We start from the raw sequence: 26,091 nt of genomic DNA, 5'->3' as shown, positions 1-26,091 counted from the left end.
CATGCGGCCACTGCCTGGCGTGCAGTAATGTCCTACGCACCCGGACTTTTGATAAACAATATGTCATTAAACATCGTATCTCCTGCAGTTCCACTAATGTCATCTATTACGCCACTTGCGGCTGTTCACTTATCTATGTTGGCCTCACATCTAGGGAACTCAGAGTCAGAGTACGGGAACACGTTAGGGACATTGTTGCTGCCAGGTCAGTGACTGACCCTTCTGAGTTAAAAACTCTCCCCCCGACACTTTCACCTCTTTCATAATTGTGATCCTTCATCACTCTCTATTCGGGGCATAGATGTAGTTCATCTTGGGGCAAGAGGGGGTAACGTGAAGCGCCTTCTGGCACAGAGAGAAACAAAGTGGATAGTCACACTGGATACACTGTCCCCAAAGGGATTGAACAAGACCCTTAGTTTTGCTTCATTCCTATGAATAACCACGTGCGTTCCTTCTCCTGATGAAAATATACTATGGTCTGAACCGATGATCCGTTGGGTGTTATGTTAGCAGCTTTTATTCATATATTTTTTATTATCTTCTTTTTTTTGTGTGTGGTGTTTATGGTGTTTTCTAATGTCTGCATTTTGTTGTTTATTTATTTTTTGTCCAGGTGTCTTCCATTTTCCCAAGATATGCAGTTACGCACCTATCTTACTTCAGAATTAATTTTTTGATTCTTTGCATGTATTATTGCTGTGTATGTATATTCATAAATGTGTTGATATGTTCTATTTATATGTATGCAACTTATTTATGGGGTGACATGGTGCTCTGTTGCTTTAAAACATTTTGTGTATACTTTCCCACCTGCATCCTGTGCGCATGCGCTTGGCGTGGTCATGTTCCAAGCTGCGGCGCCCGACGTTTTCCCTTCTATGACCACGCAGCCCCTTGCTGCGTGCTCCCGGAAGTGACCGCCGTGTAGCTGCTACGGGACCTGCCTGTTCCATTACGCATGCGCCGTACTATGGATGCTATTGGTGGTTTGACGGTCACATGGTGCACCATGTGACCGCCCACCTGATGTATTTTAAGGTCCTTTTGCCACACCAATCTACCATCCCTTGAGAAAGCTGACGAGATTATACGCGAAACGCGCATTGGGAAGCGGATTACATTTTTTAGCTTTTGGCACATCTGCCTGGGGTAAGCGTTGTCACCTTCCATCTATTTTATGCTGTTGCTGCTGAGTGCTCAAGTGGTTTTTTATCACATTACTATATTCTTCATGGCTGATATACTCGTCAGTGATTGAATAGTTATGAAATTGCCACACTTAATATTTAACCTACAGAGACAAATTCAGTGAAGCTAGTTTGCTACATCAATTATATTATGGGACCTATGGGTGTTATTTGCACTTGCCTATGTGTGACTGCTATTATAGCATGTGATTTTCTGTAGTCTTCCCCCGGCATTGTTTGTGCCTTGCTGCTATTTCTTCCAGCCCTCTGGCACATGTCCTTTCTTTTATGATGTGTTTTGTTTTGCTCTAAACTTCTTGTTAATAAAATTTATACAATTTTTATAATCTTCAAAAAAACTCCCTCTTTTTCTTTTCTGTGTCATGAAAGTCTCTGGTTAGCCAGTCCTGTGGGCACACAGGCTGGATAGCATCCAGTACACTTGCTCAGTCTGGAGACGAGACAAGCACACACAGGAGACCTTCTCCCTCCATACACACACCATGTGTCAAACAAAGGACTCCATTTTAACCTCTTAACCACACCCAGAGATGAGGTATGTGGGCAGCCAGAGCTGCCCATCTCTCATGGCTGCCCGTAACCTGGTCCCAGATGCACCACATAATCCTCTTAGTGCTATGTGCACTAGAGCAACACTCCAGAATTACATCACAGATGACAGCCATCTCTGTGACACATAGCTCCCATCAACTATACGTCGGGTGCCTTACAGTATACACAAACAAAAAAAATACCACCTTAAGGGGGTCCAAAGTCCAGAATAGATGCAAAATTACATAAAGGAATCAAAATGATATATGTTGCCACACAATGTAAATATTTAACAAGTACAATACAAATGTATCAAGTTACAAGGTATAAGTGTTTAATGTCGCATTAATCTCAAAGAAAATGCCCTGACAATGTAATTAGTGGATAACACAGCAACCATGGAAATGATAGCCACGGCTTGCAACACAAACTTTACTTTGGCGCAAGATAGGGATATGAACATCAGAGTCTTCCCATCTGCTAGAATGAGGCTCAATATGAGAACTTTGCAGCACAGGAGCAGTGGGGAGAACGCCACAGCCATAGAAAACTGGGCATCTGTGCCATATACCGCTCTCTAAGAGTGAATGATAGTGACATGGTCTTGTAAAGTACCCAGCCTAATGATTCACTTTGTGGAGAAACATAATAATTCAAACTTTGCAAGAAAATAATTGAAATAATGTGCAAATGGACAATCCTAAGAATCAAAATATAATCAATAATCCATAGCAAAAATGACTATTACGTTTAATATTACCCCTCTATAGATCTGGCATAAGGCTGCGTCTTGAATACAGAAAATAGGAAGAAATCTCCAGCAATGAGGAAATAAAATGTCCAAAAAAATTTAATTTATGAAAATCCAATAAAACCATAAATATGGAAATCAGCGACCACCAAGTATCCAATATTAAGATCGAAGCGTTTCGACTGCACCTTTTTTGTGTAAAAAAGGACATAACACAAAGACCAAATTCAAATATCAGCATTTTGCGGTTTGCGTATGGGCTGCAATGCACAGACTGGAGGGGCTTCTGACCCAAACTCAAAAGACTCATATATGCCTATGATGTCTGAATCTGGTATAACCGTAATGAAAAGATATGATAAAAACATCTGGAATTATCCAGAGGCCTACTTGGGAGTACTAGATCCCTTTGGTTGCAATGAGCTTGATCTAAACCAAGTAATGGGTATCCCTGTGCTCCCCTTGAATTCACCCTTTAATCCCTGGACTTTGTTGCAGTTTTTCCCCAAGACACAATCTCAGCGTGATTCCCTATGGCCTATGGTAGCAGCTGACAGATATTGGTGTTCAATACATTAGGCCAGGATGAGATCCTTAACGCATAGTGGAGTAGCAAACATGAACTAAAGTTTTGATCTGCTTGACCACTGTATTGATGAGGAATTCATAGTTTGAGAGAAATATTAATACATTTTGGTGCTGTCAGGAGTTATAAGGTCTAGCTACAAGATAAAAGTTTTATTCTGGGTTGCCTAACATTCATAATCTTTTTTACCTCAAATTCAGCATCAGGACCAGAATAGGCAAGAGTAGATGGAGCTCCTAGAGAAATGAAAAGGGATAATTATGAATATGCAAATTGCCTCTTTAGCAAGGAAGAGGACATGAAATCTATTGCCACTTAATGGAAGTGGCAATTCTAAAAGTCAATATTGACCCTTTAACGAGCCTTGCCATATGACTTAAGATAAAAGCCAAACCAGAATTTCAATTTGCAGACATGGTGTTTTGGGGGTATTGCCCCTCATCAGTGCAAAGTACAAGATCTGATTTGGCTGTATGAGAAGCTTCTGAACAGGACAAAACACAGAAACAGAGTGCACCATTTTGGAGAAACTGATGGCACAGTTATTTAGGTAAATGTACACAGAGAAGTGGGGTAAACTTGTTATAAAGTCCATAGTGATATGGATCCATGGAGAATCTGAAAAAGGCAAAAGAAAACAACAGGCTGATGGGATTTTGGGGAAAACTCATCTGTGCACAAGTATAGCTTTAGCTAAAGTAGGCCACCAGAAAGAATGAGAATTTACATCTGTGTGTGCCCAAGAAACAAATACAAATCCAGTATCTTAAAGACATCCAGATGTCCTGCCAGTTTAGAGGAATTTCTCCAGGATAAAATCTGCTTCCTTCTATTTTGTGGCTCTTCCTATGAGGAATATCATAGATGTGAACTGGGGAAATTGGGAAAAAAACATAACTGGGGTTGATGATATATTGTGGTTAAATAGCCTTCAAAAATATAAATAATCATCCACTATTCTTGTCTGCAGGGAGAACATATATATAGTAAACCAAGTGAAGAAGAATAAGGAAAAGCAAAAAAATAGGAAAGAAATTGGTGATAATTAGTAAACCGCAAAAAAACATTAGAATGCCTGAAACCCTGTGGTGGGAGTCACTTCAGTATAGATAAGAGTTTTTATGATCAATATATAGTTCCTGGTCACAAATCCCTAAAAGAAAAACTTTTCAAAAGGCGGCACTTATGGAATTCCCTTCACAAAGCTGTTAAAGTAAGTGAGATCACGCACCCGATGAGAGTACCAGTCTGGATGCATCTCGCCATACGGTGACAGACATGCAGCAGAACTCATTAAATGTTGAGAAATTCTTGGCAGCTAGCAGGTACATTACAGAATAATGAAGGGCATGATCAGATACTCCACATGTCATTCACGAATATTGAAAGTTTTCCATTAGTCGCTTTCGCAGATATGGATACAATTTATAGGATCCTCTGAGATCCAATTTGGTGAAGATCTTTGCCCCATTTACTCTGTAAAGTATACTACAGATTAAGTGAAACCTACTCCTAACCATTATCGTACTTGGGACCTGACAGTCATTGCAGGGCCACAGGTAACCATTTTTTTTCTATATAAACGAATTGAGGCCTTATAGAAGACTTATGGATTACCCCAGCTTTAGGTTTTACTTGATGTATTGTGACATGGGCTTGGTCTCTGGGAAAGACAATGGGTGGATTCTGCATCAAAGCAAAACAGCTTGTCAGAAGGACTAGAACAATGTCAGTACTGGGGTAAGGTTTCAGCCTGTTACTCAGCGAAGAAATTAGTTGGAATAGGGATAGCTAGTTCTGCCAAGATCCTTCGGTTTACATTATAGAGGTTGTCCGCTGCTGGACATTCCCTGCTCAATCACTTCAGGGCCCACAGAAAATAAAAACAATTTGTACTCCCCTCCCATAGCAGCGCCGCTATTCCCATCAGGCAAAGTGGCATTGTTGTGTTATGTGATCACTGCAGCCAATCAGCGACAGCTGTTCATCAGTAATCCATCAGAGTAGATGTTTGCTCTGACAAAATAAAGGCTGCAGTTGATCAGTGGCTGCTGACTGGCCTCAGTGGTCATGTGACACACCGGCAATAGCAGTGCTGACATAGCTGGAACGACCCCGCTGCAAGAGGCAAGTAGCAATTATTTTAATTCATTATTGGGCCCTTAAGTGATTAACACCTTCATGACCTTTGATGTATATTTACATCAAAGGTCATGTCCCTGCCTTTGATGTGGGCTCGCACACCAAGCTCTCATCTTTCCCATTGGCTGTTAACCAGTTAATTCCCACTGTTAATCACTGGCAGCTGCATTTAAAGCGCGTCACTCAAACCCGCCCATCGGCGTCCCATCACTTGATCGCGGGGCGCCGATGGGTTGTCATGACAGCCAGGGATCTGCTGATGACCCCCATTGCCTGTCATTACGACCCTCCTGTGAAAGACTGCCCGTGGCCGACGTTCACAGGAGATCGTTATTTCTGCTATAGCACAGGTGAACGGATGATCACTGCTCCAAGTCTACTAAGGGGTCTGTTAAATAAAGTAAAAAAAAAAAAAAAAAAAAAAGGATTAAAAAATATGAAACCACAAAGTTCAAATCACCCCTTTTGCCACCACTAAAAATAAAACAAACAATTAAAATAACATATACAGTTATATGAAAAAGTTTGGGCACCCCTATTAATCTTAAGCTTAATGTTTTATAAAAATTGGTGTTTTTGAAACAGCTATTTCAGTTAGATATATGTAACTGTTGGACACCGTAATGTTTCTGCCTTGAAATGAGGTTTATTGTACTAACAGAAAATGTGCAATCTGCATTCAAACAAAATTTGACAGGTGCATAAGTATGGGCACCCTTAGCCAGGTGTATGCAATCATGAGAAAAGCTACTTAAAGTGGCCCCTTGCAAGTTGTTCTCCTGTTTGAATCTCCTCTGAAGAGTGGCATCATGGGCTCCTCAAAACAACTGTAAAATGATCTGAAAACAAAGATTATTCAACATAGTTGTTCAGGGGAAGGATACAAAAAGCTATCTCAGAGATTTAACCTGTCAGTTTCCACTGTGAGGAACATAGTAAGGAAATGGAAGAACACAGGGACAGTTCTTGTTAAGGCCAGAAGTGGCAGGCCAAGAAAAACATCAGAAAGGCAGAGAAGAAGAATGGTGAGATCAGTCAAAGACAATCCTCAGACCACCTCCAGAGAGCTGCAGCATCAACTTGCTGCAGATGGTGTCACTGTGCATCGGTCAACTATACAACGCACTTTGCACAAGGAGAAGCTGTATGGGAGAGTGATGCGAAAGAAGCCGTTTCTGCAAGCACGCCACAAACAGAGTCGGCTGAGGTATGCAAAAGCACATTTGGAGAAGCCAATTTCTTTTTGGAAGAAGGTCCTGTGGACTGATGAAACCAAGATTGAGTTGTTTGGTCACACAAAAAGGCGTTATGCATGGCGGCTAAAAAACACAGCATTCCAAGAAAAACACTTGCTACCCACAGTAAAATTTGGTGGAGGTTCCATCATGCTTTGGGGCTGTGTGGCCAATGCCGGCACTGGGAATCTTGTTAAAGTTGAGGGACGCATGGATTCCACTCCGTATCAGCAGATTCTTGACAATAATGTTCAAGAATCAGTGATAAAGTTGAAGCTACACAGGGGATGGATCTTTCAGCAAGACAATAATCCAAAACACCGCTCCAAATCTACTCAGGCATTCATGCAGAGGAACAATTACAATGTTCTGGAATGGCCATCCCAGTCCCCAGACCTGAATATCATTGAACATCTGTGGGATCATTTGAAGAGGGCTGTCCATGCTCGGCGACCATCAAACTTAACTGAACTGGAATTGTTTTGTAAAGAGGAATGGTCAAAAATACCTTCATCCAGGATCCAGGAACTCATTAAAAGATACAGGAAGCGACTAGAGGCTGTTATTTTTGCAAAAGGAGGATCTACTAAATATTAATGTCACTTTTCTGGTGAGGTGCCCATACTTATGCACCTGTCAAATTTTGTTTGAATGCAGATGGCACATTTTCTGTTAGTACAATAAACCTCATTTCAAGGCAGAAACATTACTGTGTCCAACAGTTATTACATATATCACACTGAAATAGCTGTTGCAAAAACACCAATTTTAAGAAAACATTAAGCTTAAGATTAATAGGGGTGCCCAAACTTTTTCATATAACTGTACATATTTGGTATCATTGCATTAGTAAGTCTGATCAAAATATATTAATCCGATCGGTAAACAGCGTAACAATAAAAACGCCAGAATTACATTTTTTTGGCTGCTGCAATATTGCAATAAAAGGTGATCAATACCCCATATGTGAGGGAAAACCACTGTTTGGGTGCTCGGCAGGGTTCGGAAGGGAAGGAGCACCATTTGACTTTTTGGACACAAAATTGGACGCAATTCCGTGTGTAGAGAGCCCCTGATGTGCCTAACCAGTGGAAACCCCCTAGAAGTGACCCAATTTTGGAAACTTGATCCCCCCCCAAGGATCTGATCTAGATGTGTGGTGAGCACTTTGAACCCCCAGATGCTTCCCAGAAGTTTCTAACGTAGAGCCGTGAAAATAAAAAAAAAACTCATTTTTTCCACAAAAATGATCTTTTAGCCCTAATTTCTTTATTTTCACAAGGGTAACAGATGAAAATGGACACCAAATGTTTTTGTGCAATTTCTCCAGAGTACGCCGATACTCCCAATGTGGATGAAAACTATTGTTTTGGAGCACAACAGGGCTTGGAAGGGAAGGCGTGACGTTTTGAAGCACAGACTTTGATGGAATGGTCTGCAGGAGGTTATGTCACGTTTGGAGAGCCCCTGATGCACTTTAACAGTGGAAACCCCCCTGCAACTGACCCTATTTTGGAAACTACACCCCTCAAGGAATTTATGTAGAGGCATAGTTTTATAGTAATGATTATAATGCTTTTGGTTTTACTGGTGTATGAATTTATAATGTTGTGGTATGTGTAAATTGTGTGGAATACATCAGATTATAAAAGTGTGTCAACAGGGTAAAAACTAATTTTATTAATTTGTGGACGTGTGGTACGCTTTGAAGCAATTCTTAATGCAAAGACCAGGTTTCTCAGTGCAGATTTCACAATGGTAAATTGTGAGCTTTTGGATTCCCCTTTTGGAGAATTCTCTGCACCGTTTTTGTGAACTTCCCTTTCTCAAAGTTTGGGGAACCTCTCCTGGAAAATGTTGACCTGGGACGATACGGGCACCATCAGTTTCAGAAGTATTGGGACCCTTACCTTCCTGAGTGCCAAACATTAGGGCCTTGATGAATACCTCCTGAAACTGAAGGAAGGTCCCCTGGGGCATTGCCTGCAGATTGAAACAGCACAAAAGCATTTTACTTTGCCATCTGTACAATGTGCGTGGCCAATTTTCGTACCATACTTTAGCTTTTCATATGGCACTTTATGGTTTGAGGACCTGATCTGAGAGATCTACACCCTCCATGTACTTCTTATAATCCAAGATACAATTTGGCTTTGGGACTTGTGTTGTGGTATCTCGGACAGTGACAAAGGAGCGGTTGTCACTGTATATGGTAGTCAAGATAAGGACACCCCTTTGATCAGAGCGCTGCGGCCACAGGAAAAGCATGAATGCTAAGGGCAGGACGCCACGTACACAAAAAAAGTGCGCCAAAAATTCAATTGGAAGTGGGAGGAAGGGATTGGGGAACTGCTGCGATCACAGATGAGTCACACAGCAGCACAGGAGGCACGAGCACAGATCTCAGCACAGGAGATCAGAACACAGGAGCAGGAGGCACGGCACAGACAGCACTGGATTGCAGGGGGGGATTTTATTGGCCACCAATGATTCTTTCTCTCAGATAACAGGGGGGTCTCACAACCGCTCTGCACGACAACTCTGAGGTAAAGAGGGCATGTAGAGCGGTGATCGCTATTTTAGATTAACCCCTTTGGGGCGGATTGATCAGAAACTATGATTGGCCGAACAATAGTTTAATCAATCAATGCCAAAAGGGTTAATCAGGAGAGGGGACGTCGCGATCACCCAATCACTGTGATGGCTTTGATTGGTGCGGTGTCAGACAGCACCCATCACAGAATGTCATATGTCATATGTCCATGTGGGTAGAGATAGAGGGGGCAAAAAATAATAATAAAATATTACTGGGGGTCTGCTATAAGCCACCAAATATAACAGAGGAGAATGAGAATCTGCTATTAGGACAAATAGACAAAGTAGCAAAACATAATGAAGTGATTGTTATGGGGGACTTCAACTACCCGGATATTGACTGGGAAACAGAAACCTGTAGATCTCAGAAAGGAAAAAGGTTCTTGACAAATATTAAGGATAATTATCTCTCCCAACTAGTGCAGGAACCAACGAGAGGGAAGGCCGTGTTGGACTTAATATTGACTAATAGGCCTGATAGAATAACTGAGGTACAGATAGGGGGGCACCTAGGTAATAGCGACCATAATATTATCAATTTCAAAATGCCCTTCAGTAGGGTTATCAATAAGGCAACAACTAAAACATTAAACTTTAGGAGGGCGAAGTCTGATCAGCTGAAAGAAAACCTTCAACTTATAGACTGGGACAAAGTACTTAATCAATGGAATACGAATAGTAAATGGGAAACCTTCAAAAGAATTCTGAATACTCAGTGCGAGAGGTATATACCGTATGGGAATAAAAGGGCCCGAAATAAGAGGAAACCAATATGGTTGAACAAGAACGTAAAAGGGGCGTTAAATAGCAAAAAAGAGGCATTCAAGAGATTAAAACAGGAAAACAGTAAGGAGGCACTAATGTGTTACAAGGAAAAAACGAGAACCTGTAAAAAACAAATAAAAATAGCGAAGGAGGAAACAGAGAGACGTATTGCTAGGGAAAGTAGATCCAATCCCAAACTGTTCTTTACGTATATAAATAGTAAAAGGATTAAATCGGATAATATTGGACCGATAAAAAGTGATGAAGGCAAAATCATAGAGAAAGATGAGGATAAAGCTAATCTATTAAATACATTTTTTTCGTCAACTTTCACAAAGGAAAAAGAACTAACAGGCGAAATGAGAAGTGACAAGCTTAATCCTCCACTAAGTATGACAAATCTAACCCAAGCTGGGGTACAGAAACGCCTCAGTAACATTAAAATAACCAAATCACCAGGACCTGATGGCATACACCCACGGGTACTAAGGGAACTAAGTAATGTGATAGACAGACCGTTATATCTTATATTTAAGGACTCTGTTGAGACTGGGTCTGTACCACTTGATTGGCGACAGGCGAATGTAGTGCCAATATTCAAAAAGGGAGCGAAAAGTGACGCCGGAAACTATCGGCCGGTGAGTCTGACGTCCGTTGTGGGCAAAATTTTTGAAAGCTTCATTAAAGAGGCAATTACGGAGCATCTTGATGCTAATAATCTATTAACCCCGAACCAACATGGATTCATGAGGAATCGCTCCTGCCAAACAAACCTGATTGACTTCTACGAGGAGGTTAGCTCTCGAGTAGATCAGGGGGAACCAGTGGATGTCGTGTATCTTGACTTCTCAAAAGCGTTCGATAGCGTGCCACATAATAGGTTGGTATACAAAATGAGAATGATGGGGCTGGGGGAAAATGTCTGCAAGTGGGTAGCTAACTGGCTAAAGGATAGAAGGCAGAGGGTGGTTATAAATGGAATATACTCAGATTGGGTAAGCGTCACTAGTGGGGTACCACAGGGGTCTGTACTAGGCCCAATGTTATTTAATATCTTTATTAACGACATAGTCAACGGGATAAATAGTAAAATATCAATATTTGCAGATGACACAAAAAGTTATGTAAAACAATTAATACAAAAGAGGATAGTGAAGACCTACAGAGGGATTTGGATAAGCTGGGTAGGTGGAGCATTAAATGGCAAATGAGGTTTAACGAGGAGAAATGTAAGGTCATACATATAGGAAGGAAAAATGGAAGTCACCAGTACTCACTGAATGGGAAATCATTGGGGAATTCAGAGATGGAGAAGGACTTGGGCATCTTGATTGATAGCAAACTAAATTGGAGTGCCCAAAGTCAGGCGGCTGCTGTAAGGGCAAACAGGGTAATGGGATGTATCAGAAGAGGTATAGCTGCAAAGGATGAGAACATTGTTCTTCCACTGTACAAAGCACTGGTCAGACCACACTTGGAATACTGTGCTCAGTTATGGGCCCCAATATATAGAAAGGATATAAATGAGCTTGAAAAGGTACAAAGGAGGGCAACAAAATTAATAAGGGGAATGGAGGGACTGCAATACCCAGAGAGGTTGGCAAAACTAGGACTATTCAGCCTGGAAAAGAGAAGGTTGAGGGGGGACATAATAAATGTGTACAAATATGTTAGGGGACAGTATAGAGACCTTGCCCGGGATTTGTTCAAAAGGAGGGATATTACGGTAACAAGAGGGCATTCACTAAGACTGGAAGAGAAAAGGTTTCAGCACCAGCATAGGAAGGGGTTCTTTACGGTAAGAGCAGTGAGAATATGGAATTCACTGAGTGAGGAGACGGTAATGTCGGATTCACTACACCAGTTCAAGCGGGGACTGGATGCATTTCTAGATACCAGGCAGATTTCAGCATATACTTAAAAATAAAATAAAATAGTAGGTTGATACAGGGATTTATTCTGACTGCTGGTTTCAGAGTCGGGAGGGAATTTTTCCTCAGGTGAAGATTGGCCAAATCATTTGGGGTTTTTGCCCTCCTCTGGATCAACTTTAGCAATTACAGAACTAACAGGTCGAACTTGATGGACGCAAGTCTTTATTCGGCTTTACTAACTATGTAACTATATTGTTTTTTTTTTTTTTTTTTAGACTTCGACACATTGCGGTGATTGGCAGGTCAGAATTGACCACATACATGTGGTTGTCATACAGCTCTGGCAAAAATTAAGAGACCACTGCAAAATTTTCATTTTCTCTGATTTTTCTCTTTATAGGTATATATTTTTGAGTAAAATGTACATTGTTGTTTTATTCTATAAACTACTGACAACATGTCTCTGAAATTCAAAGCTAAAAATGTTGTATTTATTTGCAGCAAATGAGAAATCGTCAAAATAATAAAACAGAAACCGTGCTTTCAGACCTCAAATAATGCAAAGAAAACAAGTTCTTATTCATTTAGAAACAACAATACTCATGTTTTAACTCGGGAAGAGTTCATAAATCAATATTTGGTGGACTAACCATGATTTTTAATCACAGCTTTCATGCGTCTTTGCATGCTTTCCACCAGTCTATCACACTGCTTTTGGCTAATCTTATGCCACTCCTGGCACAAAAATTTAAGCAGTTCTTCTTTGTTTGATGGCTGGTGACTATCCATCTTCCTCTTGATTACATTCCAGAGGTTTTCAATGGGATTCAGGTCTGGAGATTGGGCTGGCCATGACAGGGTCTTGATGTGGTGCTCCTTCATCCACACATTGATTGACCTCGCTGTGTGGCATGGGGCATTGTCCTGCTGGAAAAAACAGTCCTCAGAGTTGGGGAACATTGCCTGAGCAGAAGGAAGCAAGTGTTTTTCAAAGATAACCTTGTATGCGGCTTGATTCATGCGTCCTTCACAAAGATTAACCTGCCCAATTCCAGCCTTGCTGAAGCATCCCCAGATCATCACCGATCCTCCACCAAATTTCACAGTGGGTGCAAGACACTGTTGCTTGTATGCATCTCCAGGTCTCCGTTTAACCATTAGAAGACCAGGTGTTGGGCAAAGCTGAAAATTAGACTCATCAGAGAAGATTACCTTACTCCAGTCCTCTATGGTCCAATCCTTATGGTCTTTGGCAAACTTCAGCCTGGCTCTCCTTTGCTTCTCATTGATGAAAGGCTTTTTTTCTAGCTTTACATGACTTGAGGCCTCTAGGAGCCTGTTGCGAACTGTTCTGGCCGTGCACTTCACCCGAGCTACCATTTGCCATTCCTTTTGTAGGTCACTTGATGTCATCCTTCTGTTGCTGAGTGACATTCGAATAAGATGACGGTCATCCTGGTCAGTGGAGTCGCTTTCGCCCTCTGCCGGTCTGTAGCTTTGTTGTCCCCAATGTCTGCTGCTTGACCTTGTTGTAATGGACTGCCATCTTCGAAATTTTAAGGATGGAGGCAACATGACGCTCACTGTATCCCTCTGCTAGAGAAGCCAGAATTGAGCTTTTCTTTTCCTCACTTACGACTTTTCTTTTCAATTCCTTTGGCATGGTTAAAAGTTATTTTTTCATTCAAATTACTTTTGGGCTATTCCTAGCACTTGCTTTGCCATCCAGCTTGTCCTATTGCAAGAGGATTGTGAAGACCACAGAAGTGGTTTTATACTTTCTCTCGTTACATAAGATTTGGTTCAGGTGATCACCTAATCAGAAGCACCTTAAGTAGAATGAGGTGTACTTAGGGCGACATGGTGGCGCAGTGGTTAGACAGCAACGATAATGTATGTAAAGCGCTGCGGAATATGTTAGCGCTATATAAAAATAAAGATTATTATTATTACTTTGGTTGGAATTCAACTGACACTGGAATGGAATGGCTGTCAGACATGTAGAGATGGGGATTTTTAGAAAACTGTGCAGTGGTCTCTTAATTTTTGCCCGAGCTGTAAAAGAGGCTGTGGCCATGTTTTTCCTCTTCACTTCTGATGGAGAAGCCATCTTAGTACTTGCTTGTATCTTGTGCTTTATGTAACAGCCTGCTCCCAGCATAGTCTGTAAGAGCACTGTGTGTTACAATGCTGTGTTTCATAGTATGTTTGCAGTATTAGATAGTCATCAATTTGCATTATTATCCCATATTATGCTGTGTATTGTGGACTCTCTATATCTTATGCAGTTATATTTTCTGAAATACTGTTATTGCATCTTCTAGTTTCACCTTTCCTGTCACAATCTACTATCAATAAAGAGAAGGTTACAACTTCACAGCCTTTTTCTTCAGACAGGGGGTTCAGCTACATGTCAGATTGCACACCATGCTAATGTGCATGAGGACAGTATAAGTACAAACCCCAATAAACGCCTTATGTGTTTCAGACCAGTGTGTCCTTACTCATAGGCAAGACCAAGCGACTCAACTATGCACAACATCATAGGAACTGGGGTGCAGAATAATGTCAGCAGGTGCTCTGCACGGAGTCGTCAAAATGTTACGTATTTTGCTCTAAAGAAGGTTGTTTGTTTGCCGATGGGCTGGAGAGCGGTACAGTAATGAGGGTCTGCAGTGCAGGCAACAGTGACAGCAAATGGGGTTGAGGATCTGGTCAGGATTCATTCAATGAGGAGAAACACAGGCAAATACTTATCCATTATGCAAGATGGACTTCAAATTTATTTTGAAACAGGGCAACGATCCAAAAACACAAGGCCAATATAATGAAGAACTATCTTCAATGTAAAGGAGAACAAGGAGTCCTGAAAGTCATGGTATGGTCCAACATAGCCCCGATCTCAACATTATAAAGTCTATCTGGAAATACATGAAGAGACAGAAGGATCTGCACAAGCGACATCCACAGAAGATCTGTGGTTAGTTCTCTAAGATGTTTAGAACAACCTCCCTGCCGAGTTCCTTCAATAACATAGTGCAAGTGTACCTAGAAGAATTGATGCTTTGCTGCTGTTTTGAACTCAGGTTGTCACACCGAATATTTGACTTTGGGTTCATTTACACGAGCAGATAATTGTTTAAACAATGACCGATGGGATTGTTCGTCGTGAGTTACTAAGAATGTCAGACAATTGTATCTGTAGGACGAGAATCGTGAATAAAATGGTTTAACAGCGATCATTCCACTCCTCCTTTTTGTTGCTCTAATTAGTGATCAAACAATATTTACATTATCCAATCTTCAAAAGATGAATCAGCTAAACGATTTATAAACTCCGAATGAACATTTTTGGACACATCGTTCAATAGCTCAACCCATTCCCATAACCTAATTATTATGAATGACGGGTCATTATAGTCAGAATCTTACAGATTATCGGCCGGTGTAAATGGGCCTTTAATTTTATTTGTCCTTTGTTCATTCACTTTGCATTTTATAAAATTATAAAAATAAACTATTAACACTTTTATTTAAAGCATTCTTCGTTGGCAGCGCTTTTTCCACATCTGCCTAAACTTGAAACATCAAAACAAAAATACAGGTTCCATTTTGTCAGTGTATATTTATTGTTTACGGCTTGCAGATATTTTCAGCAATATTGAATGAATATGAAGGGCAATAGAGATTACACTGTGTAGCAACAGTGAACAGGGTTACTATTACCCACAACATTTCTAGAACCAATGTTTCACTTAAATTTATATACAATCAAAATAGTTCATAAAATGGGCTTAATAACGTAACAAGTCAGTTGTAGATGCAGCTCACTCTTACTAGGTCACTTTAATTCAGCATAACAAACTAGCATGCCGCACCTTATATTATAACGGGTCCTGTAACATGGACAGTTTACCGCTTACAGACATTCGCATAACAGAAATTACATATACTGTGTAGGTATAACCAGCACATAATGTGATCCTCTAAGTTGTACCCAAAAAGGCTTAAACATCAATCTATACTGGCCCTAAAGCACCAATAAGAAACGCAGATATTCTTTAGAACCCAAATGCTTCAATATTCATATACATTTTGGAGTGGGACAGGTACCAATCTGGAAAATTGACTAAAATCTGTTTATATACCTTGAAATATGTAAAGATTAAACTAAGGCCAGGTTCACACATCCACGTGTTGAGGTCTGGGATGCAAGGACCAGTCGCAGATCTCCTAACCAAACTTAATGCCTATGAGGCTGCAGAATTTGAGTCAGGAGAAATGTGGACGAACTCTGCATAAATGATCGCAAAACAGGGATCTGCCATTGCAGGTCAATTCTCATTCAGCAATAGTCATCAAGAAGATGCTAATGTGCACAGTCATAAATCAGCAACTAGCTTTGATCAACCTAGTGCATACGTAAAAGGTTAGTCTCAACATGTGACTTGAGGAGTGCAGCGCTCCCCAGCCTCCTTACTGCCTTGATGTTGCAGGGGCAGGAACTCCTTGTTGAGTGACAGTTCCAGTTGAGCAGCGTCCTTCCGCAGACCTGAATGTGCTACTGTGACACAATCAGGTCCAATAGTATGCTTGCTCTGGTCTAAAGTCTACACAATTTTCTCTAAATTTGCATAAAGAGATAACTCTGTGTTTGAACAATCATGGCTCAGGCACAGCTTGTGATTTTGAAAGACTGATAACAGTAGCTCCATATCAGGAGTCAACACAGAGGGGGAACTAGTAAGAAACACTATCTAACCACTCTATAGTAATTAACAGTCTCCTTGGCAACCAGCTGTAAAAACCATATAAGACAAAAGCTCTCATAGCAGGAGAACGACGGCAGGTAGAAAAAGCAAGTTAATTGCAAACTTGTTTATTTTCATGCTAACTATACCAATTTCATAATATTAGAATAACCCTTTATCAAAGACAAGAAATTGTCTACCATTAAAAAGAAGCCATCAAAAAACGATCTATTGAAATCAAGTTTTTGTGTTAAATGTATTTTTAAAAATGTGGGGGCATTTTTTTACATCACAATCTGTATTAAAAACTCTTACCTTCCAATTGTTTCAGGAAACACATGTATATAGCCACAATGATCGGATCCCTAGCCTATCTTTTTCATTGAACTAATGTGTAAGTTCAAATGTCATTGCAGGGTCAGGTGTGAATTCACCTATTGTGATTGGTGGATCTTTTGTTGTCAGCTGTATATAGAGGTGTTATCTTTTATTGTAATCCTGCTTCTGATTATATGGAGCTTTGCTGTAAACTGGCTTTTTTATACTTCTACTTTGTCACTTTAAAAAAAAAAAATAAATAAAAAATATATAGTAATCTTACAATTTTCACACGGCCACTTTCTTTTTAAAAGGGACTGTCAGCACAGAATGACTGTTCAAACCATGTACAGGCGCTCAGTGCTCCATGGCGGAGCTAATCATTTATATACAGCTTTGCAACTGCTTGTATTCCATCTGTCTCCACCATTCTCTGGCTCTATGAAGCCAAAGCTGTCAATCAAAGATGATGGTGGTGGAAATTGAGGGAAAACAAGCAGGTGGGAAGGTGTATATTAATGATTGGCCCCACCGTGAAGCACCAAGCGGCGGTACTTAGTTTGAACAGTCATTCTGTGCAGACAGTAGTCCCTTTACAGATTGAAATATGAAAAAAAGCCATTTTCCTAAATATATGTAACACAAACTTGATTTAAAAAAATAGGTCATTTTCTGACAGCTTTCTTTTAAGAAACAGTTTATAACCCTCAGTGATAGTATACTCCATGGTGTCAGTATTATTCAGCAGAATGCTTATATGAAGGTTATGTGCAGCTCAAAAAAGTTATATAGCAAAATTCTAGTAAAAAAAAATAAAGAAAAATAATAAATATTTTTTTTTTTTTGCAAGCAATATAATGACATTTGTTTTCTATTTCCTGGAATCTTTAAACATACGTTATGTCAAAATAAGTTTAGCTAGATAAAGGTAGCACAATGTATAGCAATAAGATTATAGGGGTTCAGGCATCCAGAGCTGCCACACTCTCCGATGAACATTCTTAAAGATTACCCATCACCAGTCAAGGGCTGACATTTTTATTTAATAAAACAGTGATGATTCTTCTAAATAGGTCATTGTGAAAAGTGATCAGATTTAACCCTAATGACCCCTGGAAGGGCCCAACTTTACGGTTGTAGGACTCCAGCATGCAGAGCAGGATCCCAGAACCCTCTTCCTCTTCGCATTAACCAAGCACTGCTGCAAACTTTACTAACCTGTTACCGAACAGTAATTGCTCTAATGATGTTACCGTTCGCTAACATCTTAGTAAAGTTTGCAGCAGCGCTGGATTAGGGCAAAGTGTGAGATCTCACTCTTTCACAGCAAGAGGGCGCACAGAGGGCTGCGGAATCTGACTCTGCATGCCAGGGATCCCGCAACCTGGAAGTTCAGGTCCGAGTTTTGCTAGAAATGTTTGTTCCTTTTGAGCGGCATTACAGTACCTTCCTAGCATTTATGACAATAACTTAGATTTAGAAACAAACAAACAAAAAAAAACAGAAAAGGCTGCCCACTCCTATTAAATAAAAATGGCAGCCCCAGACTGGTGATAGGTTCTCTTTAAAGTGACCCTCTAACCTAGGACTGAAAAGTGACTATACACATCTTTCATGTGTAGTCATCCTACCTGGTGCCCTCAGTATATGTGCCCAGATCAGAAAATGCTGTGGGTTTGACGCTGCGTGTTTATGCAGGATCCAACCCGCAGAGCCAGATGTTACAGCATAGTGGATGGGATTTCTAGAAATCCCTTGTCCACTATGCGTCTCTGTGCACCTGTGAATATGGACATGCGGCGCGTCTTTCAGATCCGTAGCATGTCAATTTCTCTTGCAGGTCCGCATTTGGACTTTCCCTGTAGACTTACATCAATGAGGAAAGTCTGCATGTGGGAAAAAAAAAAAATCATGGCCGCTCATTTGCTGCTGTTCTGCAGTGTCGGGGCAACAGTGTCTCCACATCGTTGGCACATACCCTCAGTGTTCCGCCCTCTGCCACTTGCTCATAGATTGGCATTCATCCTGCATCTTAGACAGCGGCCACTGTGGCATGGGGAGTACAGTGGTGAGTCTCAATCAAGCCTATCTTACCTTGACTGACCCAAAGCTCAGGAAAAGCCAGGGAGGTTCACTCTTCATGACATGGTGTTGCGGCTATCTTGGGAGCTGGAGGAATGATACGGTAATCTGAGCAGAGGAGGCAGTGGGAAGCAATCAGAGGCAACCAGGTATGGCGACTACACTGTACATGAGAAAGGTATGGTCACTTTTTAGTCCTAGATGACTGATACATAAAGGATGAACTGTCTCTATGACTATCATCATTGTAATAAATATTTTCAGAGACTTGGCCAGGGGCACCTCTCTAAATGTATCCATTTTTTTTTTTAAGTATACCCAAGAACCCTCCGTCACATCAATATTAAGCATCCTATATTCCCAACCCTCGATTAACCCTTGTTTTTTTTAAATACGATTTCAAGCATTATCTCTTATTAGCACTTTGTAATTACCAGTGGTGAAAGAACATGAGTGCAATGTAAAGGTGATTCGAAGGGTCAAGTTTCAATTAAATGCCACTATGTATGTAGAGTAATATGTTCTTTACTGCATTTTACATCATTAGGATAGCTAGTAATGTATGGTTGGATTAAAATCACCTTCATATTTCTCCAAATTAATTGATTTAATCCTTATTTATATTTACCTAGATACTGTACACACTCTACTGCATTGAGTCCTGGTTTCCATAGCCAACACTATGAGAGCATCGGTGCTTCACTCCAGCCATTCTAGCTTACCTAGAGAGGTGCCCTGTCTGGAGAGGAGTGGCATAAGATGAGCAGCACTAAAGCAAAAAAAAAATATAGAATTTTTTTTAAAGGTAACCAGTGGTTGTGAGGAGGATTTCAGCCCTTCAAGAGTATTACTAGCAAGTTGCCATAATGTATTGCATTAGTTTTATGAGAAATTTAAAAGGTAAATAATTTCAAGTAAATTTTCAGAATAAGCTGTCCTGTGTATGTACATGATGAATAGCCCATTTCTGGCCATTATGTATCTTGTAATCTACATTTTCATCTGTTTTCCCCTTTGCCTGCTCGCTCTCTTATTTGCAGTCCATTGTGTGCTGGTGGTGAGACCAGCTGCAGTGATGTCTCCCATAAACATCACAAACAGGGATTCCTGTGCTTCATTTTTTTAGCATACAGAGACAGCTGCAGCATGAAGGACATTACACAGCACAGCTAAGCTTCGTGGATGTGAATTAGCTCTGGGGTCAGGTACATGACTTGATCGAAAGCTCACTTTGATCTTTCTGTATCTCCCTCTGCCTGTTTCCACTCCCTGCTCCTCACTCCTCCTTCCCCATAGAGTATAATGGGCTGTGGGGATTTGGAAATACTCTTGTGTAAAATGGATCTGAATTGCTGTTTTCAGATTTAAGGAATCGGGGGGAAGGGAAGAAGTGTCTGATAAGTGGGAAAGAAAGCCAATTTCTCTAAGATGAATTACAAAACTTAATCACTTGTACTATTGATTTATCCAGGGGTTGTTTAAAGCACAGTTCCATTTTAAGATCTAAATCTGTGGAAAAGCAAGGGGCGGCCACATCTATAGATAACCAAAGGAACAGAAAGAAAAATGTGAATGCTTACATCCACTAGCTTTAAAAAGAAGGGCCTTGTTTTTGCATTTTGTCATTGAAGAAATGACATAAAAACGACTTCCCATGTTAAAGACAAAGGTCATCCCACTATTCTGTTTAGAACTAAGATGACACCACAAAGGCTCTACTTTATAGATTGTGCTGTTAACATAATCAAGTCCCTTCAAACAGCAGTTACTTAATAAAAGGTTAGATCTAGTGTTGAGCGAGTATGTTCCATTAACCCTTTCACCGAGTATGCTCGGGCCGAGCTCCGAGTATTTACAGCTGCTCGGTGATATGGTTGAATCACTCCCGTGTGCATGATTTGTGACTGACAGTTTTATTACATGTGAGGAAGGTGTAAGAAATAGACATTCCTCACATGTAATAAAGCTGTCAAACAGTTGCAAATCATGCACACGGGAGCGATTCAACCATATCACCGAGCAGCTGTAAATACTCGGAGCTCGGCCCAAGCATACTCGGACAGAACATACTCGCTCAACACTAGTTAGATCTAATATGGTATTCCACGGTGAACATTAGGCAAGTTATGTCATTTTTGTAAAATAGACACTTAACACGGCTATATAAAAAAAATGAAGAAAAAAAAACAGCGGGATGTCTATGTCTCTTAACCAATGATTTATCTTGCAAAAAAGTGGAGAGAATATGCCATCAACTTTGGATATGGGTCTATTTTCTTCCTACTTAGTAAGCAACTGTTGAATATGTTAGTATTACTATGGCTACGGTTACACATGTTGCACGCAACTAAGATTGTGCAGTCATGGCACTGTATTGTGACCTGTCACGACTGCAACAGTTTCTAATGTTTCCAAATTCTGTTGCTGGTCGCGAGTCCCTTACCATAGATTTTAATTCATACGACTTCTACTTTCCTGTGATTTATCTGCTGTTTGGCCATTTTTTTCAGCTCTAAAATAGTTGTGCAACAGCAAGTGTTTTTGGTCACGCAACTTGCATAAGAATCGCGATCTACAGCAAGACAAGTTGCAATGTAGCCTCTGCCTAAAAGGGTTTTTTTTGAGATTAGAAAAAAACCCACAACCAATATAGATTGGTGACAGTTGTATTGCAGCCTGGTCTAATTTAAAGCAACCCCCAAGTCTAAACTGAAAATGTGACTGTACATGTCATAAGTCGCTGGTCCTACCCTAACTGCTCTCTTGATAGAGAAGTCTAAGATAGCAGCCATTATCCATTCTGGTAAAGCAGAGAGGAGGGTTCTAGAACTGAGGAATGGAGAGAAGAAGCAGCATGAAAAGGGCGTCAGGCATGTTGGCTACACATGTCCCATATTACCCCTTCTAATAGCTGGCCATATTTCTCATAGCACCAGAAGTTTCCAAGTAAGGAGATGATCTACAAGTAATTGTGCCGTCGTTATAAACCCTCCTCAAAAGCAGAACTGCAAATATTGCTCTGTAAAAGGCTTGTGAAGGAATGTAAGTAACGTTTCTGGTGAAAGTAGTACAATCATTTTACTGAATATTTCACACCATAAGCATGGGGAATCATTGTGGAAGAAACTGTATCAAGACAAGAGATAAAAAAATATTTAAGACAGGGAAAAGGGAAACTAACATCTAATTCTATCTGCATTTGCCCATACACAAATAGCAGGGCACCAACAAACGAGAACACTTGCAGCTTCTAATTCTGCACATGGACCTGTCATGTTAGAAGTTAAGAGGAGGTGGCTTTTATTTTTTTTTCCCCCAAATCTCTATAGATGAAAATAAAGATTTTGTTTTTTTTCCTAATTTGGAAAAACTGTAAATGCAACGCTATACTGTAACCTAGGAACTATCAGGAGCAGGATACAAAAGGTAACACACATGACAATAGCACCCATTTGCAATTAAGGCAGAACTCAGTTTATGACTTTCGGTACTTACTGGCCACTTTGGCGGAACCATATTACAAACTCATGAAATAATAGCGCCAAGTCTTTCTCGAGGCAAATCTTTTACACCAATATCATGTTTGATGATCGTATACTATTCTTTGCAGTTGACTAGAAACAGACATATTGAAATAAAACATTCTTGTTATCTTTTATTTTACAGATGCTATATTACTTACATAATTATATGCCTATTGTAGGAACACATGCAGAAACACACTGCACACCAACATACACTACAAAAGATTTCATTATATGTAGAATATGAATAGGGATTTGGTCCTGTCGATACTGGGAATAGTCATGAATCACCAGATTCTGTTTCTGTTCAACAAAGTGCACAATGACCCTTATCCGGAAACTGCATTGCTTGATTGGATATTATGATACAAGAAGTTTAAGTAGTAGTACATTAGTCAGGCGGGTGTGCAACAAGTCCCCAAAAAAAAGTTTATTAAGTAGGTTACCAGTCTCTAGAAAGTTTGGTATTCTGGTCTCTTTTAGGTGGGGCTGGAGGTGGTCCCCTTCGTAATGTTGCATAGCCTGATAAATGGCTGCCTCCATAGCAATTACCTTTTTGATGTTCACCTAAAAGTTCTGGTGGTGGAGGAGGCAGTACCATATCATCCATTGTAGCAGTGGGTTCAGGCCTTGATAAACGGGCCGAGGACAGAGAACTATGCCGAGTAATAGATTTTCGCTGTAGAGTCTTGTTTAGGTCAGCAAGGAATCCAGGCTGTACACTAAGGCCAGGCTTGGGTGAAGTTGGGGCTTGAGGACTTACGGGGGCAGGTTCTGTCATTTCAGCTTGCATTAACCTCATGCTATCATTGCGTTTTGGCCTAGTTGGAGGTGGAGCCTTCTTTACAGATGATTTGGACCATGTCTGGGGCTGTGGATTTACTACTGCTACTTTTGGTGAGGTATTTCCAGAGAACAACATTGGTGGGGCATCTACAGGTGGAGGTGGAGGTGGTAGAAGCTCAAGATCTGCTGGTGGAGGTGGAAATTCAGATTCAGAATCAGAAGGAGGAGACGGAAACTCTGTTGTAGGTTCTTTTGCTGTAGGTATCATTTGGGCAGAGAGATTTCCTTGTTGAAAAACCATCGGTAAGTTAACACCTGAAAGGTTAAGTTTAACTGGTTTTGGTGGAGCTGCTGGTGGGGGTAGTGACTCTTTAGAAGGAGATCCGGGAGACTCTGAAAATTTACAAACAAGGCTGTCCACAGATGTCTTCTTGGATTCGTGATACTCAGCAGAACTATTGGACTTAATACTAGAATTTCGTTGTGGTGTTGGTGGAGGTTTTTTTCCTCCAGGACTTGATGTCTTGCTTGTTTTCTTACCAGGGGAACCAGTTTTGTCTGGTGTTGGGGAAGATGGTGGAACAGGGGATGATGACGGAGGGGGTGGAGGTGGTGGGGGTGGTGGAGGAAGTAATGCTAAGCTACTTTCAGGAGGAGGAGGGGGAAATTCTGGTGAAGGAACAGAAAATGGTTGCCACTTTGGTTTTGCCTTTACAGCTGGCGGAGACTGAGGAACAGCACTTGGCGTTGCTGGTTTAGCAGTATCTGATGGAGGAGGTGGTGGAAACTGACTGACTATTTGCTTAACAGAGGGCATGGCTGACTGTGGGGAGGAAGGAGGCTTAGTGGAAAAGCTTTGTTGTTTTGGTAATGTTGGAGGTGGCATAGGACCAGTTGGGGCTGATGTAGTTATTGAAGATTGTGTAGTTTGGGAAGGTGTAAAATGTAACTGCTTTTTGGGTGCTGTTGGTGGTCCCGTGGCTACAGCTGTTGGTGTATTAACAACAGGGGCTGTAATTTTACTTACAGGCAGAAACTGTTTAACAGGGGCTTGGAATGAAGGTGGTGGAGGAGGTGGTGGTGGTAATGGTGGGGGCGGAGGAGGCTGAGCAGTCTGAATGGTGTTATTCTGTGGGACTTGGTTAATCTTTAGAGGTGGTGGTGGTGTAAACTGAGGTGTAGATGGTACACAAGGGTTAGGTTTTAGCATCGCCATAGCAGAACCAGGAGGTGGTGGTGGTGGTGGAGGGGGTGGAGGAGGGGGTGGAGGAATTGCTCCATTTGGAGTGACAACCATTTGAGGTTTTGTACTTAGTGCAATATGCTGACTTGCTTGGGTAGCTGATGGTGCCTTGAAATGAGGCCCTGGATATTGGGAAGCATTTTGTAATCTTGTGATAGTACTGTACTTTGCAAACAATATTGGGGTAGATTTGGATTGAGTGGGAAGTGGTGGAGGAGGTGGAGGGGGTGGTGGTGGAGGTGGCGGTGGAGGAGGAGGTGGTGGTGCTGCAAACGGTAAGGGTTGAGATAATGCATGTGGAGAGACAGCTCTTATCTGGACCTGTGTATGGGGGGTCAACGAAGTTAAGGGTCGTGTTAGGGTTTCAATGCGAGCCTAAAACAGAAAAAAAATACATGAATTTAATAAAATACAACAGTTGTAGAAACTGTACCATAAAATAGCATTGGGTTAAAAGTTGGAAAGAAAATACATAAGAGGTAGAAAAACAAACTTCTGAACACAGGTACATTCTGTATAAATGTGTATTTAGACCTGCCTATACATTGCACCAAGCACTATCTTTAATCCTTTATTGGTGTACAAATATGTTATTTGTGACATATGATCAGACTGCTGTAAATGTACATCATTGTGATTCCACTGGCTCAGAAGAAACTCACTGGCAGATAGCCAGGCCCGCCAGACCCAAAGGCACAGTCTGATGAACTGACAGGCAATCACTTAATTATCAATTAACTATCCACATGTACCCAAAATAGCTCAATCAAAAAATGTAACGTGTCCCATGGCTACATAGACAGGAAAATAAAAAAATAGGCTTTTGGAATGCAATGAAACAAAAGCAAAAAAATTCTGCAACCCTTAAAATTAAATTGTACTTCCATCAAACATTGTATAAATTCATCTCATCAGAGAAACCAGCTTCCTTCACCACTTATAGAGACTTCTTCCCCTTCACCGCCTCCTGAACTCACCAGGCAATGTGAAAAAGCAGATCATGTGACACAACCCATTATAGGCTTTGGAGAGGGGAGGGATGAGGAGGAGTGAGGAGCAAGGAGAGGAAATAGGAAGAGGCAGACAGAAAAAAAACATTGTGCACAGTTCTGTAACAAGTGTTTTACTTCACATCAGACAGTAATTTCAATCAACCAAGCTGAGCTCTGTTGTATTTCTGGGCGCTCTCTCCCCTAATTTGCAATCCACTCTGAGCTGGTAGGAAGAAACTAGATTCTTGCTCTTCATTCATTTTTTATAGCACACAGAGGCAGCAGCAGAAGCATGGAGGACATTATACAGCAATACTAAACTGTCTGGATGTGAATCTAGCCCTGGGGTGAGGTAAAAGACCTGTTTTGAAGCTCAGCAAGATCTTGTCTCCCTCGGCTCCTGATTCCTCTTCCCCTCCATAGAATATAATGGGCTGTGTCACAGTACAGTGAGCTGGTAATCCCCTTGTCTGAGCAATAACGATTTGTGCTGTTTTTCTTCAGAATGGATGATAATTTCAGAAGGCGTGGGAAGAAATGGCTCATCGGTGGGGAAATAAGCAGAGTTCCCTGATGAGATATATTACAATGTTTCTTTTATTTGCCTGCATAATTGTTTTCTACGGAGTTTGTTCAAAGTACAGTTCCATTATAAAGTGGTTTACTGGGATTTAATGAAATGTGTCCAATGGCAAACAATGTGGT

The 26,091-nt window shown here is 40.9% G+C and overlaps 1 protein-coding gene across 3 annotated transcripts in view; it reads right to left on the bottom strand.

The window, feature by feature from the left end:
• Positions 1 to 22,483: 22,483 nt before the first annotated feature.
• RAPH1 (Ras association (RalGDS/AF-6) and pleckstrin homology domains 1) overlaps positions 22,484 to 26,091 on the bottom strand; it is a 177,060-nt gene continuing 173,452 nt past the window's right edge. For all 3 annotated transcript variants that reach the window (XM_073646406.1, XM_073646405.1, XM_073646407.1), the window contains one exon: positions 22,484 to 24,769. In XM_073646406.1, coding sequence (XP_073502507.1) covers positions 22,808 to 24,769 — 1,962 coding nt within the window. In that variant the 3' untranslated portion in view covers positions 22,484 to 22,807. The remainder of the gene's footprint in view (positions 24,770 to 26,091) is intronic.

This window comes from Phyllobates terribilis, unplaced genomic scaffold (genome assembly GCF_046119375.1).
Source record: "Phyllobates terribilis strain yellow unplaced genomic scaffold, ASM4611937v1 Scaffold_9__5_contigs__length_417890890, whole genome shotgun sequence".
Classification (NCBI taxonomy): Eukaryota; Metazoa; Chordata; class Amphibia; order Anura; family Dendrobatidae; genus Phyllobates; species Phyllobates terribilis.
Note: the sequence above shows the minus strand (reverse complement) of the source record. Positions and strands in the feature narration are given on the sequence as shown.